Below are 17,231 nucleotides of genomic sequence, written 5' to 3' on the forward strand. Positions count from 1 at the left end.
CGTTCTCAAGGGGGGCGGCGATCTGGCTTCGCAACTCTGTCCCCTTCAAGGCATTAGAACAAAAGATTGATAAGGAGGGGCGATATGTGTTTGTGCGGGGTTCACTAGATGGGGATGCTATTGTGTTAGGATGTGTGTACTCCCCGAACACAGGCCAATCTGAATTCTTGCTTACACTAAACGGGATGCTGGCTGACTGGGCTGACCACCAGTGGATTATAGGGGGGGATTTCAATGCCGTACTCGATCTTACACTGGATAGGTCACACCCCCCCCTGTTGGCCACTGAGAGCAGAAAGCAGGCGGAAGCCCTGGCACGTTGGGCTGAAGGCTGGGACTTGGCAGACGCATGGCGCAGCACACACGCACAGGAGAGGGAATATACCTTTTTCTCCCCGCCCCACCAGCTCCATACGAGAATCGACCATGTCTTCTGCTCCCGCTCCCTGATGACCTCAATTGTACAGGCCCAACACATGGGAAAAACCCTGTCAGACCACAACCCCGTTGAACTCACCTGGCACTGGGGCAAGTTGACGCCCCCAATCCCGACATGGCGCTTATCCCCTGACCTGCTTGAAGACACTGTTTTTAGATCTTCCCTTTCCGACACTATAGACACATACTTCACCACAAACGCGAACACAGCCAGCACCCGTCAGATCGAATGGGACGCATTCAAGGTCTGCCTAAGGGGAGAGGCGATGGCCGCGCGAGTGGGCAGAAAGAAAGAGGTCGTCAGCCAATTGAAGGAAGCGGAGGGTTCCCTAGGGTCCCTGGAGAGTGAGGCAGCGGGCACTAATGCACATTTCACCCCACTACAGGAGGCCCACATCAGACACGCAGAGCTTCTAGAAGACCTGAGACTTCTGGATTACAGAGAACACACAAATAGGCAGCATACGCAGGCAGACCGAGCTGGTACCCTTCTGGCCCGGATACTACGGGATGCCCCGCCATGCCACCCAATCTTGGAAGTTGTGGACCAAACAGGCACTCCTGCTACCACACAAATAGGGATTAATACGGCGTTCAGGGATTATTACACCACGCTATATAGCCCCCCCCCGCCCCAAGCGGAGTTCGCTTATGAGGCCTTTATGGGGGACCTGGTCCTACCCCGGCTTACCGACATGCAAAGCAAAGCCCTGCAGCGCAGCATCTCACTAGCGGAAATCAGACAAGCGATACGAGCCCTCCCTAGGAACAAGGTCCCCGGGACCGACGGCCTCCCGGCCGAATTCTACACAACGTCCATAGATCGATTGGCCCCACGTTTACATGCTCTCTATATGGAAGCCTTCCGAACTGCCTCCCTGCCGCAATCGTCCATGTAGGCATTGATCACATCTCTCTTAAAACCGGGTAAAGAAGGGCTCCAGCTGGCCGACTACAGACCCCTGTCCCTCCTGAACACTGACTCGAAGATCTTGAGTAAAGTGCTGGCGACGAGACTAATTCAGTATATACCCCAGTTGATCCATCCGGACCAATGTGGTTTTGTGCCGGGCCGGAGCACGGCCATGAATCTCAGACGCTTGGCCCAACTGATGTTGGGAGACACGGGAGGGACGAGCCAGGAGGGCTGCATCACACTAGACCTGAGACAGGCGTTCGACTCCCTTCGATGGGACTACATGTTTGCCACACTCTTAAGATTCGGGATACCGCCCGAATTTGTTGCCTGGGTCAGGCTTCTGTACACTCTCCCCACGGCGAGAGTGCGCACTTCTAGACTTATTTCGGGTCCTATAGCTATAGCGAGGGGAACCCGACCGGGCTGCCCGCTTTCCCCTCTCCTATTTATCCTTGCCCTCGAACCTTTGCTGTGCAGCCTCAGGGCGAAGGCCCCCCGCTATGGCATCCGGAGGCATGGGACGACGCACATTGTGTCCGCCTATGCCGACGACATTATACTGTACCTTCGAGACATACGAGGAGATATGGGCCCTATACCCCAATTGTTTGAGGACTTCAGGGAGATCTCAGGCCTTGCTATAAGTGAACCCAAGTCGTATGGGTACACTTTCAGGAATACTGACTCTTCCACTCCCCTACCCTTCGCTCCACACGAATTCCAAATGTCGGGTACCACCTTCCGATATCTAGGGATACACATCTACAGGGAAGCTGACATGATGATTGACGGCAACCTTGGCAGAGCCATGAGAGCGCTGAAAGCGCAAATTCAGTTCTGGCTGACACTGCCCCTCTCTGTTGCTGGCAGAGTGGCCATCTCCAAGATGGTAATGCTCCCTCGCCTAGTCTACCACTTCACCAACCTGCCATTCCTGATCCCAGCCGCGACGTTTCAACATCTCGACACACTGCTTACAGAACTTGTGTGGGGACACGGGCGCAGACGTATAGGTCTAGCCAAACTGCAGCTCCCCTCAACTTCCGGTGGTATGGGCCTCCCAGACTTTAGGGCGTACAACTATGCGTGCCAACTACAATGGCTGGCCTACTGGGTGGCGGGCCGCAACCTCCACGAGCTCAATATGACAGAGAGGGAACATGCAAGAGGGGACATACACAAGTTGCTCCTCCCCCATTCGGACATACCGAGACATGCCCCGCCACTCCTCCGACTAGCGGTGTCATACTGGCGGAAGGCAGTGAAATACACTTCCCCCACAACATCTTATGCCCCCACGATCCCGCTACTGGGCATCCCACTGGGCTCGGGTGCACTGACAACAAATAGACTAACACAATGGCAGGACGCGGGGGTGACCCATGTGGGAGACCTGTTCGCGGAGGGACGCCTGCTGTCCTTTACAGACTACAGGGCTGTGCATAACGTCCCCAGAGGCTCATTCCTATTACATGCAGGCCTTAGACACTATATAACACACACCTGGGCGCCTGAGGGACAGGAGCCAGCCACCAACCCCCTGATAACGATGCAATACCTCATGGGCACGGGCAGCCACCTAACCAAATGGCTCACTGCTAACATAAAGGCGGGGAGGGCGGTCCCTCTAACAACTCTCAGGTCGGCATGGGAAGGAGACATAGGTAGGCCACTGAGGGACAAAGAATGGGAACGTATCCTCCAGTTCCCCAGGAAGGTGGCCAGAAACCCCAAATACAAGTTTATCCAGCTGATGCTGTTGCATAGGGCCTACCTGACCCCACATCGCCTGCATATGATGTTCCCCGACACAAGCAGCAACTGCCCCCGGTGCGACGCTGACGACGCATCACTAATACACATGCTCTGGCAATGCCCCAAGTTGGGTCATTACTGGGCCACCATAGCTGATTCGCTTGAGAGTGCCGGAACCCTGTCCCGATCGCTCACTATAGAACACACACTACTGGGGTTAGGTCCGTCGACACGCACAAGGACCGTGGCGACACGTTTCACGGACCTAGCCTTACTACTAGCAAAACGAGCAATCACGATGAGGTGGAAGTCCCCCAGACCCCCTGACCCGGATTTATGGAAAACAGAGGTGATTAGATGGGGCAAGGCAGAGGGCGAAGCTTTACAACGAGAAGAGCACAGAGGTCTCAGGAAAACACTGATCTCCCTGGACTGGTACACGGTGCTGGGGGCCTTCGAAACTGGGGGGGCGGAGGAAGGGGAGGACACAGACGACTCGATACAGGCGGGATGATGGGGTCCGGCCCCGTGGGACACTCATTCATGAAGTAAGGTGCACTGTGCTGGGGTGCGGGGAACCCTGTACCATTGACAAGGCTATGGCAGCCGGCCACTGTGTGTGTGAAGAAAAGAGGAATAGTCAGAATCACTGTACTTTATGGAGCAACAGGTGACCAGGATGTAGATGGCACATTTACTCGCATGTGGGGGGAGTGCCGGGAGGGATTTTAGCGGGTGGGGGAGGGAATGGGTATGTTAGGGGATTGTTCAGTTGCTGTGATTACAGACGAAAATGGAAAATCAAGGTTACTACACGCTTGTGAATATTAAGCAGGCATATGAATATGACGTACAGATTATTGCTATGCCCGAATATGTATGTAACTGCTCCAATTACTATGCTAATAAACAGATTTAAAAAAAAAAAAAAAAAAAAAAAACCAACCCCCAGCATCTCACCGTACCTCTCTAAGTGGTGATCACACCCAGAAGACCTTCGTCCCTGAGCCTGCAGTGTGTTTGCAAACCGGAGACTCCCCATTGAAAGCTACAGGGCGCCGGACGCAAAAATGGCACTCTGCACCCAGCCGGCCCAGTGCCACTGAGGGTGCACCTGTTGTGCTGCCTTGAACCCCCATTTGCCCTGAGCTTAAGTCCAGGGGCTTTGCTCCCATAACCCAGAAGCCTGCTCGTAAGCAGCCACCAACCTGAGGCCACCTATCCCTCATTGGATAACCTTAGGCCTTAGCACTGTGCACCCAGCCGCCCTAGTGCCACTGAGGATGTTACAAGAGTGCATCCTTGACCCTGGGGGACCCAGAGTCTAACCCCAGAATACCAGCTCCCACAACCAAATGCTTACCTTTGAAACGATAACCATATGGACTGTTTTAGGAAATCTAAGAAACCCTTTAAAACTGTACTTACCTGTTTACAGAAAATAGTCCAGGCATACTGCACTGTGTAAGAAAAGTAATCTGTAAAGTAATCTACTTGACATTCTACTAAAAAGCCTATACAAAGTATATGTACTGGATTCTTAAAAGCATTGTTTTATCAGTAACTCTACTTTAATCCAAACAAAGTGAATATACAATTGTAATTCAAACTGTTTACAAACTGCATTACTGCTTTAAAGTATTTACTGCTTACCTGTGCCAGGCTTGCTTGGTTCTAGAAAATAAAACAATTAAAAGAATAGTTTACACAAAATCAATTGGCCCGAAGTTCAGTCTTTGAGTGTGTGACATTTGCTGACTGAGTGTGTACAACAAATGCTTAACACTGTCCTCTGATACAGCCTTACTGCTCGACCACACTACGACAAATAGAGAGTAAGGTGCTATCTACTTTTACCTCCACCTTCCTTTGGGGTTCCACTGGACTCTGCGCACACAATGCCTCACTTTGGTAGTAAATACAGAGCCAGCTTCCTACACTGCACATTTCCTTTTGTTCGAAATCTGTGTGAAAAGCAATACATTTCATAATAATCATCTTAAAAGGCTTAATAATTGCTTTTATATCCTTTAATATGACACAATGGGAACCAATTAAGGGACAGATCACCAAATTCCACCGTTATTTTATCAGTACAAAAATACAACTCAAGCAACACCAGTTTTCTAGAAAAAAATAATAATTTAACAATCTGTTGCTATTATTTCCGTCACACAGACATAGCTTGGGGAAGACAATTCGAAATCATCGTTCTTTTGGAGGATTCGTGTTGATGCGCCTTCGTCGATACCTAGAAAAAAAGATTACAAAATATTAATTAAAACCATTTCACCACCCCATGTACAAGAAACTCAGCCCAATGACCCCAGTCTTCTTTGGCGTACCGCCCCCTTCCTCTAGACAAGAGAAATGGAGTTTGCAGCATTCTCTATGCATAAAAACAATGAAAATTCTAACAGAAGGCTTCTCCCAGACAGGAACAAAGACTTACTGGCAGCTGCACACTAAGTAGGTCAACGAGTCAGGCATAAATGTTGATCTAAATAAACCCAAATAAAGAATTTGACGGGTATGGGTCAGACAAACAATTAGATAATATATGCAAGGCACGTTTACGCACAATCTCTTCCTTCTTTCATTTGCACATTGTCAAAAACAGGAAGGATGGGGAGGTCAGCAGACATTCTGTCTTGCAAGCAGCAGAGGCATCCCCCCCACCCCCCAAATCGTATCACTCATCTCCTTGATCTAAAAACAAGTAGCTTAATCTCCTAAAAGGAGTTGGTATAACTGCTTATGAGGCAGAAAGGGGTTATCCAGAATAAAGCAGACCGGCATTGCACCTGTACTGTATATACTAAATATTCTCATACCACTACTACCAGGAAGTGGCATAACTATGCTGTCCTTCGGACACAATAATCTGCATTGGCTAGCAGTGGCAGAAAAAACATGGTTTTATTCGGTGACATAGGATTTCTCAAGGACATAACCGGTACATGATGACTATGTCCGTTTCTTTATCCGGAGCAGGAGATATAATGGCAATATGATCTGTATCATTTTATTTTTAAAAAAATGCAATATTTATTTTGTGGCACGAAAATCTTTGCTTTAATACCATCGCATGGACTGAGCATAGAATGTAATGCTCATGACCTAGGTTAATGTGTGCCAGTCGTTGCTGATGGGCACCACAAGCACTTATTTGAGCCCAAAGTGACTTTTCGTGTATTCACACAGGTCGCACCAACACTCATTTTTATGGGACTGATAGGTATCCTCCCAATGGTGAAGCTGTGGAGTGAGTGGGGGCAATCACTGTGATAACTGATTTTACTGAGGAAGCTTTAAAAACTCGTGTAACAAAGCTGCTCAGTTTTATCCAGAGAATTACATTCAGTGGAACTGTTGTGCAGATCAGGTGGAAGGGCATATTTGTAGGTCGAGCCAGGCAGCAGCACGCATACGCTGCTCGCTCTGTGAGGCATGCTGTATTAAGTATGCACAAGCAGAGCCACCCACTCTCCACCCATATTTCTGGCTTCTGATTCGTAAATAGGCTCATTAGTTAGGTTATGTTATTTGTACTTATAAAGCAGACTGCTACCCTGAGGTGTCCTGACACGGAGTACTGGTGACCTGTGAAGCATTAAGCTGTTATTGACAGAAAAACCAAGTTTTCAAACCCTTGCGAAAAGAAATAAGATCTGAAGCATTTCTTAGTTGGAACGGGAGTTCATTCCATGCCTTAGAGGCACAGTGAAAAAAGCTTCTGCCTCCCCAATTGGTTTTCTTAAACATGGATGTTTTAACTAGTTTAGAAGCAGAAGAAAGCAGGGTTCTGCTTGGGACGTACCATGTGAGTCTGTGCTTAAGAAACTCCGGGCCAATCCCATTCACCGCTTTAAAGACCACACAGAGGGCCTTGAGCCGTGACCTGAGTGGGACTGGGAGCCAATGTAATTTCCTCAGCTCTCCTCTAACTGAGGCAAACCTAGCAGTTTCCTACAGCAATCTTGCTGCCGCATTCTGGACCAGTTGCAACTTGTACATGTGTTGTTTCTGTACATTAAGATAGAGACTGTTGCAATAGTCGAGGCGGGACAAAATCAGGGCCGTAACGACCGTCCTTAGGTTGCTGGCTGAGAGAAAGAACTTGATTTTTTTAATTAGTCTGAGGACCATGAAACAGGCTGAAGTCACCTGATTCACATGGTCCCCCATGGTGAGTTTGTTATCAACCATGACTCCCAGATTCTTGGCTTTACTAGAGGGTATTGGGCAGGATCCGAGATCTTCCGGCCACTAGTGTCCAGACCAGGGGATTATTGCCAAATGTTAACACCGCCGTTTTAGCTGAATTGAGCTTTAAACAATTTGATGACATCCAGGTGGAAATGGAGCTCATACAGTTCTGAAACCTATCCCCTGCTTTCCTTTCTGCTCCCTCCGTCAGCGACAGCACAATCTGTGTATCATGAGCGTAGGAGGTGAGCTGGAACCCAAACGACCGGATGATGGGGCTCAGTGACAAGCCCTGTGGCACCCCACAGGGAAGCGAGAAGGGGTCAGAGGCATTCCAATCTAGGTCTACCATCTGGGACGTATCAGCCAAAAAGGAGTGAAGCAATTTCCATGCTAAACCCTTCACACCAATGTCCGAGAGCCAGTTCAGCAGGACCTTATGGTGGACTGTATCAAAGGCCGCGGATAGGTTCAGAAGGATTAAGATGGCATTTCCTCCCCTATCCACGGCCTCTCTGATTTCCTCCATTGATTTTATTAAAGCCAGCTATGTACTGTGAAAGGCTCTAAACCCAAACTGCGAAGGGTCCGAGGAGTTATTAGCCAAGATAAAATTGTTAAGTTGGCTATTCATTTCTTTCTCTAGAAGTTTAGCTGGTAATGGGAGTCTGGAAATCGGACGATAATTATTCGGGTCCTTAGGGTCCAAGGATTGCTTCTTCAATAAAGGCAGCACAGAGGCCTTTTACCAATCTCTAGGAAAGATTCCAATTCGTAAAACTGCGTTAAGTAGAGGGGTCAGTACTTCTCCAATAATTTCTGGGATTTGCTTAATGATTCCCGCAGGACATTGATCACTGGGAGCACCACATTTTATGGTGTGCAACAATTTAATCAAATCAACATTCTCAATAGGGGTAAAATGATCCAATGAACCTTTGGTAGTTATTAGGCCTCCTGAAGCCATTGGATTTGAATCAATCTGTTTACCGTTGATCTGACCCACCAGTAAAGTAAAGATAGTTTCAATTTTAGTTTTGAAAAAATCCGCCATTTTATTACAGAATTCTACATCACCCTGTTTTTTAGGGGTAGTGGGTTTGGCTAATTTGCAAATAGTTTTAAACAGTTCTTTAGAATTTGATTCCGCCATGGTTATTTGTAAGGGGAAGTATTCCTTTTTAGCTTCAAAGAGAGCTAGCTTTGTAGTTGGAAATACAAGTTTTGTACCTTTCCTTCTTACCTTCGGTGTAAGATTACCGCCAATCCCTCTCTGCATATTTACAGACCAATTTCTTGGCCCTGAGCTCATCCGAATACCAGGGAGCAGTGGGCAAGGCCCGTTTGGGAACCCATTTTTTAACAGGGACTAGCTGGTCACAAGCCAATTGTTATAGTTGGATGTAGCTTCATCCACATCTGACGGAAACTGGACCATACGATTCACCAGGACGTTTCCCAGTTTTTCCACATCCAGATTACCCCAAGACCAAATGCCTCTCTCTCGATTCTGTTTCTGGCCTAAGGGTTGTACCGGCAAATATTTAAGTTCAAACTTGATCGCATAGTGATCAGACCAAGGGATTGGAAGAAACAATCTCGGTTAAATCTTTGTTGGTATATATACCATCTAGGGTATGGCCCTTTTCATGTGCCGGCACCTTCACCAATTGTTCCAGGCCACCAGTACCCAAGATTTGGTTCAGCCTGGATGTCTCAACATCTTTGGAATTTTCGAGATAGAAATTGAAATCCCCCATCACTGAGAAGGATTCCAAACACAGTCCCTCCTCCAACATCGAATCAAGGGACTCCAGAAAAACACCTTTGGAGCCCAGGGGCCTGTATATCAGCATCCTTTTATACGGTCTATGGGCATCAGAGTAGATATCAAAAGCTAGGGCCTCGCAGGCCAAATTGGTTGCTGGTACAAACTTGGAGGAGAGTGATTCGTGATAGATAATAGCAAGACCACCCCCCTTCTTGTTGAACCGATGCATGGTGTGGCAATGAAAACCCACCGGCGTAGCTTTCACCAGATCAGGGCCAGAGCTACGGTCGGTCCAAGTTTCAGTAATAAAAGACAATTTGATTTCATGCTCCTACAGTAAAAGCACGCATTCCACGCTGTGCTTCACAAGGGATCTAGCATTGAACATGATACATTTTAATGTACCCCTGTTACTATGTGTCACTAATTTTAAACTTTCCTGGGTGGTCTTATACTTGTTAATAGACCCGTTAAGGATAGTGGGGAGAGGTATCTGACAGCAAATGCATTGGGAGCTCATAGTATTGTTCTTATCATGGTCTAGGGCCAATCTAGGACATTGCTGATTCCTAACTGCGGGGTTAAGGTTAAGTAAATCCTTACTTGAGTAAAATATACCATCTGCCTTACAACATCCAGGGGTCCAGGCCCTGCGCCCGGCCAGAGCACGGACAGGCGCAGACGGGCTTGCCTTTGGCGCGCCCGCTGCACACACGCCACATCATGCTTGCTAAATAGTATGTCTCGTCAGGCCACTAGACTGCTAACCGGTGTTCCCAGACCCGGAAGTGAGTTTCTCTGTCTGGGCCTGAACCAGGTCTCAAGCAGTGCGCAAGTTAAAAACACAAGCCTACCCCAAAGCATTCAAATTCCCCTTAAAATACAAAGCATCCTCAAGGATTAGTTATCTCTCCTGGCGAGCGTTGAACACAGCTTCGCCCATGGAGACCAGCACGTCGTGAACGAGCGCCCGCGCTGAACAGTGTGCCTTGTCAGGCCACTAGACCGCTAACCGGTGCTCCCAGACCCGGAAGTGAGTTTCTCTGTCTAGGCCGGAACCTGGTCTCGAGCAGTGCACAAGTTAAAAACACAAACCCCCCCCAAAGCATTCAAATTCCCCTTAAAATATAAAGTAGCCTCAAGACTTAAAACGTAGTTATCCCTCCTGGCGAGCGTTGAACACAGCTTCGCCCAGGGAGACCTGCTTTGGTACCGCCTAGTCTGCATTTGTAACCACCCATAACGAATGGACCTTACTTTGCTTGATACACAGTCTGCTTTATTTAGTGGGTGGTACAAAAGGGGGTGGTGATGGACGGAGCATCTGAATCAATCAAACACTCACACCCAGTCAAAAGATCTGGGTTTAATTCATCACCGTTCTTTAGCCCACTCTGCCACCCCAGTTCAGACATGGCTATATGCAAATCAGTCTGACCCTGTGCCTCATGGGAACAGTCCAGCCCGAACTGCCAAGCCATGTCTTCCCTGGACCGGAAACAAGCTTCCGAGGACCGGTTTCTGGCATTCCAGCCGTCTTCAGCCCGGCTTGCTTGAATCCAGTGGCAAAGTGAGCAAGGGACTCACGTCTGAGCATACCCTGCCACACTTATGGCGGCCAAAAGTGGTACAAAAGGGGTTGGTGATGGACCGAGCATCTGAATCAATCAAACACTCACACCCAGTCAAAAGATCTGGGTTTAATCCATCACCGTTCTTTAGCCCTAGGGTGGTGTGGAGTGCAAAACAACGATGGATTTAGGCCCAGATCTTTGACTGGGATGAATGTAAGACATTGTTCTGCATTCTGTCCAGCAACTGTGTTTTTTGCAATTTTCACCCCGAGTGGGCTGGATATGCTCAGACGTGAGTCCCAGGCTCTCCACATCAATGGAGTCAAGCTATCCAGGCTGAAGAAGGCTGATAGCCAGAAACCGGTCCTTGGATGCTTGATTCCGGTCTAGGAAAGACATGGCTTGGTAGTTCAGGCTGGACTGTTCCCATGAGGCACAGGGTCAAGGCTGATTTGCATATAGCCAGTGTCTGACCTAGGGTGGTGTGGAGTGCAAAAAAACGATGGATTTAGGCCCAGATCTTTGTACCTGGGTGAATGTAAGACATTGTTCTGCATTCTGTCCATCAACTGTGTTTTTTGCTTATTTAGTGGGTAAGCACTATTTTGTTTATGGACACTGATGGGGACAATGGCGGCTGCTTTTTTTTGTATTTGCATGCTGAGCGCGTCTCCTGCTTCAGGGACACCACACTCAGTTTATTATTATTTTAAATTTAATAGTGAGCGCTGTTAATGAGTGCAGCATCAGCTTCATGGACGCCGCGCTCTGCAATACCTATAGATTGAACTATTGGTATTTTAAATGACAATGCCTTTTATTTTGTTTATAAAAGGCATGGCCATTTACAATGCCAATAGCTCAAACTAGCAATTGTAGGACCTATTGCATTGCAAATGCTTGTTTGTGAAGTCTTCATATCTAACGAAATGGGGAGGCCGACTAGTGACATTCAACTAGCCCTCAGATGCCTACCTCTCAAATCCAAATCTTGCGCTGCTAATGTCAAACTCCTTTTACACCATTCTTTCTCAACTGGCCACAAGTTGTGTCAGAGTTAAAGCTTTTCAATCCACACCCCAAAAAATAAGATCTGGAAGATGTAATATGGCAACCCCACATTTCATAGCTAGGACACTAGTATGCTGATGGGTCTACTTTGGTGGTGGGGGGGCGGGGGAGGGTTAGGATATTAGGACTCAGAGAATGGGTACACACATGCAAGCACAGGCTTCCCCAGACCTATGTTCTCTAAGACATCCTACATATAAGATCTTTCTTTAAGGGAATGGTTGGGAAGAAGCTGGAAGTGGACGTGAGCGAGAAGGGAGACAAACACGTTGCTCAGGTGTGGAATGTTGAGAATAGTATGATACGGACAAGAGATAGCAAAACCGCTTCAGATGAGACAACACTCTTTCCAGAGACAATGACCATAGTCGCTGCAGAGAGGTGACAATGACTCAGTGACACAAGCTCACAACCTGCCTAGCAAGACACAGGCAGCACACAGTTGCTGAGAGGATCTGACTGGAGATTCTCCTGACGCCACAATGCGAGGTCCGGGTCATAACTAAAGGACAGTATTGACAGTGTAGTGGTTTGCACAAGGCACGGAGAAATCGTTGGGCCGGCTGTATCCTGGGAGCATTGAAGATTAGGAAAACACCTGAGAGTGGATGGTTTAACACTATGGTCATGTATTTTGTGGTATCTCATGCCATCTCCTTCCTTGGGCACCAACAAAGTGGGTACTATTTTCAATAAACAAATTAAAAAAATAAAATAATATAAAACACACAAAGTGGGGATAAGGACAGTTGTCTGCAATCAATTCCTGAACCCAGATTCCCAATAAAAAAAGTTTTAGAAACCCAAACAGCAAGGTTTGATTATGCCTCCTATTGTTTTTCCCAGAATGAAGAAACCCATATAAGATGTTCACAGAGTGTTGGAGGACAGTCCAAGGAAGTACCCAGGACTAAGAATTCCACCCTATCTTTTACGTGAAGGAAATGGAGCGCTGGTTCAGAGAAATTTCCCTACGCTTGGGCTGAAGCAGAACAAATCAAGACCTTGCTATTAGTAACATCTGGCATACTGGAGCTTCTTTCTCACTATGGAAGACTATGCTGACGAAGGGGGGCGTGGCTAACCAGCCAAGGTTGCAGTCCCACCTTAGCGAAGCTGCAAGCGATCCTGTACCTAGAACATCTGAAGCACCACAGTGTAATCCTGCACTTCCTACAAGCTGCTACATTACTCTGTGGAGCCTGTGGTTGTCGAGGTATCATAGTGGAAGCTGCAGTAGCCCATGTCTGCGTGGAAACAGGCCGGCAAGAATCGTGGCCATGGCGCCGCTTGTCGGTGCAGGGCCCGAGGAGAAACTTGCCCGTGCTGCTCCCAGCCACAATCTTGGGGCGGGATGCGCTGCTGCTGGGGCGCTAGCTAAGGGAAGAGAGGACCCCCCCCTCCCCGACTGCCGTGACCTGAGGGCACCACTGGCGCACCTGGCGAGATCATTGGCGAGACCCAACCCGGCAGGATGAAGCTGGTGGCGGGGGACCCGGAGCGCCTGACTCCACTGGGTATCTGAGAGAGAGCTGAGCTGACAGAACCCTGCTAGGAAACCACAGGGGGCCGTGTTCAGCCTAGGCTTACACGCGTGGGTGAGGGCTGCCATGCTGTAAAGAGCCTGACGCCTTGTGAGGATCCGGGGCCTTGATTGCAGACTGTTGATGAACCCAGTGTTCAGCTGAGGAGTGCCAGCCCTGCCGAGGCTTTGCCTGCACTTCCCCGTAGACAGTCACAGTCAGAGGCCCGTAGGTCGCGTCTGGCCTAGGCGTGGCTGCGGGACGGGAGGCGGAGGTGGTGGACAACACCGACACAGCAGGTTTTACCTGGTTGAACCCCGTTAAACATGCCTGGGCCACAGGATAACAGTTGGCCTACCCGGTTACCCGGAGAGGTGCAGAAACATGCAGGCGATCTGTCATTGGGACCCTTGAATCCACCTGGGACCACTCAAGGCCCATCAGGGTCAGAACATACTTGGGGGTCCAGTTCTTTGGCACAAGACAGCCTATATTCATATGGCTGAAGCGTACCACTGCGCTGACATTTTGGGGGTGAACAGACGTTAAGGTGCGGGGTGTAGAAAAAAGAGACCTATTGCTGGTGGGCCCATGCTGCTCCCTTCATAGGACTTTGAGCCGAATGCCTGGGGGGAGGGCGGGCCTGGCTGTGTGATGTACCTGGTCCTTTATCAAATGCCTTGTTGGCCTATCACTAATCAAATCAGCTGATTGCGGAATTGATTAAAACACTTAGTGACTGACCTGGGCCTACCCCTTGGGTCCTCAATACTCCCCCCTCCCCCCACCGGCAAAAAGAGAGTGTTAACCCAGACCCATAACACACTACACCCCAACCGCCATGGACAGCTTGTGATTGGGAGTGCCGCTGGCGCAGTCATGCATGGCCCCCACCCTGGAGCACTGACTCTAAGAACAGGCGACAGATTGGGCAACTAATTCGGACAGGTCTCTTGGGGCTAAGCTTGACATGGTCCTGCAAGCAGTGGGGAAACTTGGAGCCACAAACGCACATCACTCGAGCAGAGAATAGACAAAGTAACTGCAGACTTCACATTGTGTGCATGCTGACCACTGCAAATTAGAAGAAAAAGTGAAAACGATGGAGCACTGACACTAAACAAACAATCCGCTAGACCACGACTCTAGTTCAGACCATAATGGACCATGTTCAGTTCTGGAGAGGAGGGCTGCAGATGCCGAAGGCCGGCCGCGCAGAAATAATATCCGCTTAGCGGGTCTCCAAGAGGGTGTAGAGGGTCAAGATATTGTAGGATATACAAAGGGCTGGTTCTATGCTATGATGCTAAACACTGCACTCTCACCCTTCTTTACCAATTTCACCTTCTGAACTATAAAGACTGAATCCATCCTCCGTGAGGCACACAGACTGCAAGACATTAAAGTGGCCAATACTTTGGTCATGCTTTTTCCTGATTACACAAAGACAGTGCCGAAGCAGCTCAGCTCATTCCAAGCAAGCAAAAGCCACCTTAGCGATCACAATGTCCGCTATGTCTTGCTCTTCCCTGCTCGTCTCCACACAGTGGTCACTGGCAAAGCGCACTTCTTCGACACCCTGAAGGAGGCGCGGGACTGGATGGATGTCACTGGACTTGCAGACTCACGCCTTAAGCCCCTCGGGGTAGACAAAACGGGAGATGCTGAAGGGCATTGTGGAAGGTTCACCCGCCCTCCGTGGATACATGCAGTGCCGAACCTGTAGCAAGTGATAATGGAGCGACAGCAAGCTATGCAAATGGCCTCCACGATGCAGGACTATGACCTGGCCCCGGACCCAGGTGCTACCTCCACGCAATCCCTCAGTGATGATCGTTTCCTTAACACTTGGCGGTCTGGTGCGGACACCCAGACTCGACCGAACATTACACTGCAAACGGCAGACAACATTATATGGCCTCCTTTTTTGTGGATAAAGTGAAAAAAATCTACCAAGGATTTGATATACACCGCCAGAATCGAGAGGCTATCGACCCCGATGCGGTGGGATATGAGACCCTTGCTATTCTACCAGACTTGTCTATTGAGACCTTTGACAGGCTTAGCCTCAGGGTCAAGTCAGGTTCGCCTTTAGACCCGTTAAAGCCAGCCTTTATCAACACACTTTCCCCGATGTGCCGAGCTCCCATATTGAATCTTATCAATATGTCATTGTCCAACGGAACGGTACCCACGGCATGGAAACAGGCAGTGGTTACTCCTATATTAAAAAAAGCCAACTCAGACCCCCGGTTGCCAGAAAACTATCGACCTATATCCCTGTTGCCTTGGATAGCCAAAGTAACAGAAGCCCATGTCAACTCTGTTCTGTCTGAGCATCTGGCTCGTAACCAGATATTGGATTCCAGTCAGAACGGCTTCCGGCCGGGACACAGTACCGAGACGGCATTACTTTACATCACGGAACATCTCCGCCAGGTACTTGACTCGGGTCGTACAGCAGCGCTTTTACTATTAGACCTAAGCGCTGCTTTCGATACTGTGTCCCACCATATACTGATCCAACGCTTACAGGAGGCTGGAGTGACTGACGTCGCTCTCCAGTGGTTTCGATCTTTTCTATCGGATCGATCCTTTAAAGTGGCTATACCACCAGGCCAATCCGCCACCTATTCCCTGGAGCTGGGAGTCCCACAGGGATCCTCGTTGAGCCCTACAATGTTCAACCTCTATGTGAAACCGTTGGCTGCTGTCGTCAAACAGTGGGGTCTAACGATGGCCTCATATGCGGACGACACACAGCTAGCGGTGACACTTAGTGGAGACCCTGAGGTGGAGGCCCCCAGATTCCGAGCGGGTCTTGTGGCAGTAGCAAGCTGGCTTCGCACCAACTGCCTTCAGCTGAATGCCACCAAAACGGAGGTGTTGGTACTAGGGAAGCACGCTGAGCTATGGGGAAACCAGTGGTGGCCACCAGAGTTGGGTGTCACTCCTATTCCAGCATCTGGAGTGAGAAATTTAGGTATTTGGTTGGACTCTGCGCTCACCTTCATGGATCATACTAAGAAGGTGGCTGCCACGTGCTATGGCATTCTGCAGGGAATAAGGCCGGTTTTAAAGTATTTTGATCCCCCTACCAGACAGCTTGTGGTCCAGGCCTCAATTCTATCTCGGCTGGACTACGGCAGCTCGCTGATGTTAGGGGTGAATCAAGCGGAGGCCTCTAGGCTTCAAAGGGTGCAAAACGCCGCGGCACGGGCCATTGTGGGCCTCCCCAGACATTGCTCAGTGTCTGGTACTATTATGGCCTTACATTGGCTACCGGTCAGACAGCGAATTAAGTTCAAAGCGCTGTGCCTGGCCTTTAAAATTTTGAAATCTTCTTCGCCGCCGGCACTTGCTAACCTACTCACTCCCTATATTCCTTTGAGATCCTTGAGATCGGAGGCGCTCCACCTGGCTGTCTGTCCACGTTTTAAACTGAGCAGAATGGGTGGCCGCTCCTTTAGGGTGCTTGCGGCAGGTTTATGGAACTCGCTCCCGGTGCACATCCGTGCTCTTGATGACTTGCTCGCCTTCAGGCAGGCGATTAAAACTTTCTTGTTTCCCGTGTCTGAATAGTTGCCTTTTTCTTTTATTGTGTGTTATGTTATAGTGTCTGTCAAAGCGCCAGGACGCCCCTTTGCTGGGGCAGCTGTGCGCTATAGAAATATAAATAACATAACATAACATAACATAACATAACATAACATAACATAACATAACATAACATAACATAACATAACATAACATAACATAACATAACATAACATAACATAACATAACATAACATGAGTGAAGCAAGAAAGGTGATCCAGCGGCGCCGCGGTGGTGACTCACACCGGCATCATAATTAAGCTGCCTCGCGGCGATAAACAAAATGCCGTACCTCAATGTAGCAGCTGGAAGCCTACGCAAGAGCACACTAACATTAAGCCACAGCACTGGCAAGACAGAAGTTCAAAATTAGT

General features: G+C 48.9%; 1 protein-coding gene across 2 annotated transcripts in view; it reads right to left on the minus strand.

Moving 5' to 3' along the window:
• Window positions 1-5,127: 5,127 nt before the first annotated feature.
• MRPL42 (mitochondrial ribosomal protein L42) overlaps window positions 5,128-17,231 on the minus strand; it is a 240,256-nt gene continuing 228,152 nt past the window's right edge. For both annotated transcript variants that reach the window (XM_086919285.1, XM_086919286.1), the window contains exon 6: window positions 5,128-5,363. In XM_086919285.1, coding sequence (XP_086775411.1) covers window positions 5,318-5,363 — 46 coding nt within the window. In that variant the 3' untranslated portion in view covers window positions 5,128-5,317. The remainder of the gene's footprint in view (window positions 5,364-17,231) is intronic.

The sequence above is a fragment of the Lissotriton vulgaris genome, chromosome 1_1, assembly GCF_964263255.1.
Source record: "Lissotriton vulgaris chromosome 1_1, aLisVul1.2, whole genome shotgun sequence".
NCBI lineage: Eukaryota > Metazoa > Chordata > Amphibia > Caudata > Salamandridae > Lissotriton > Lissotriton vulgaris.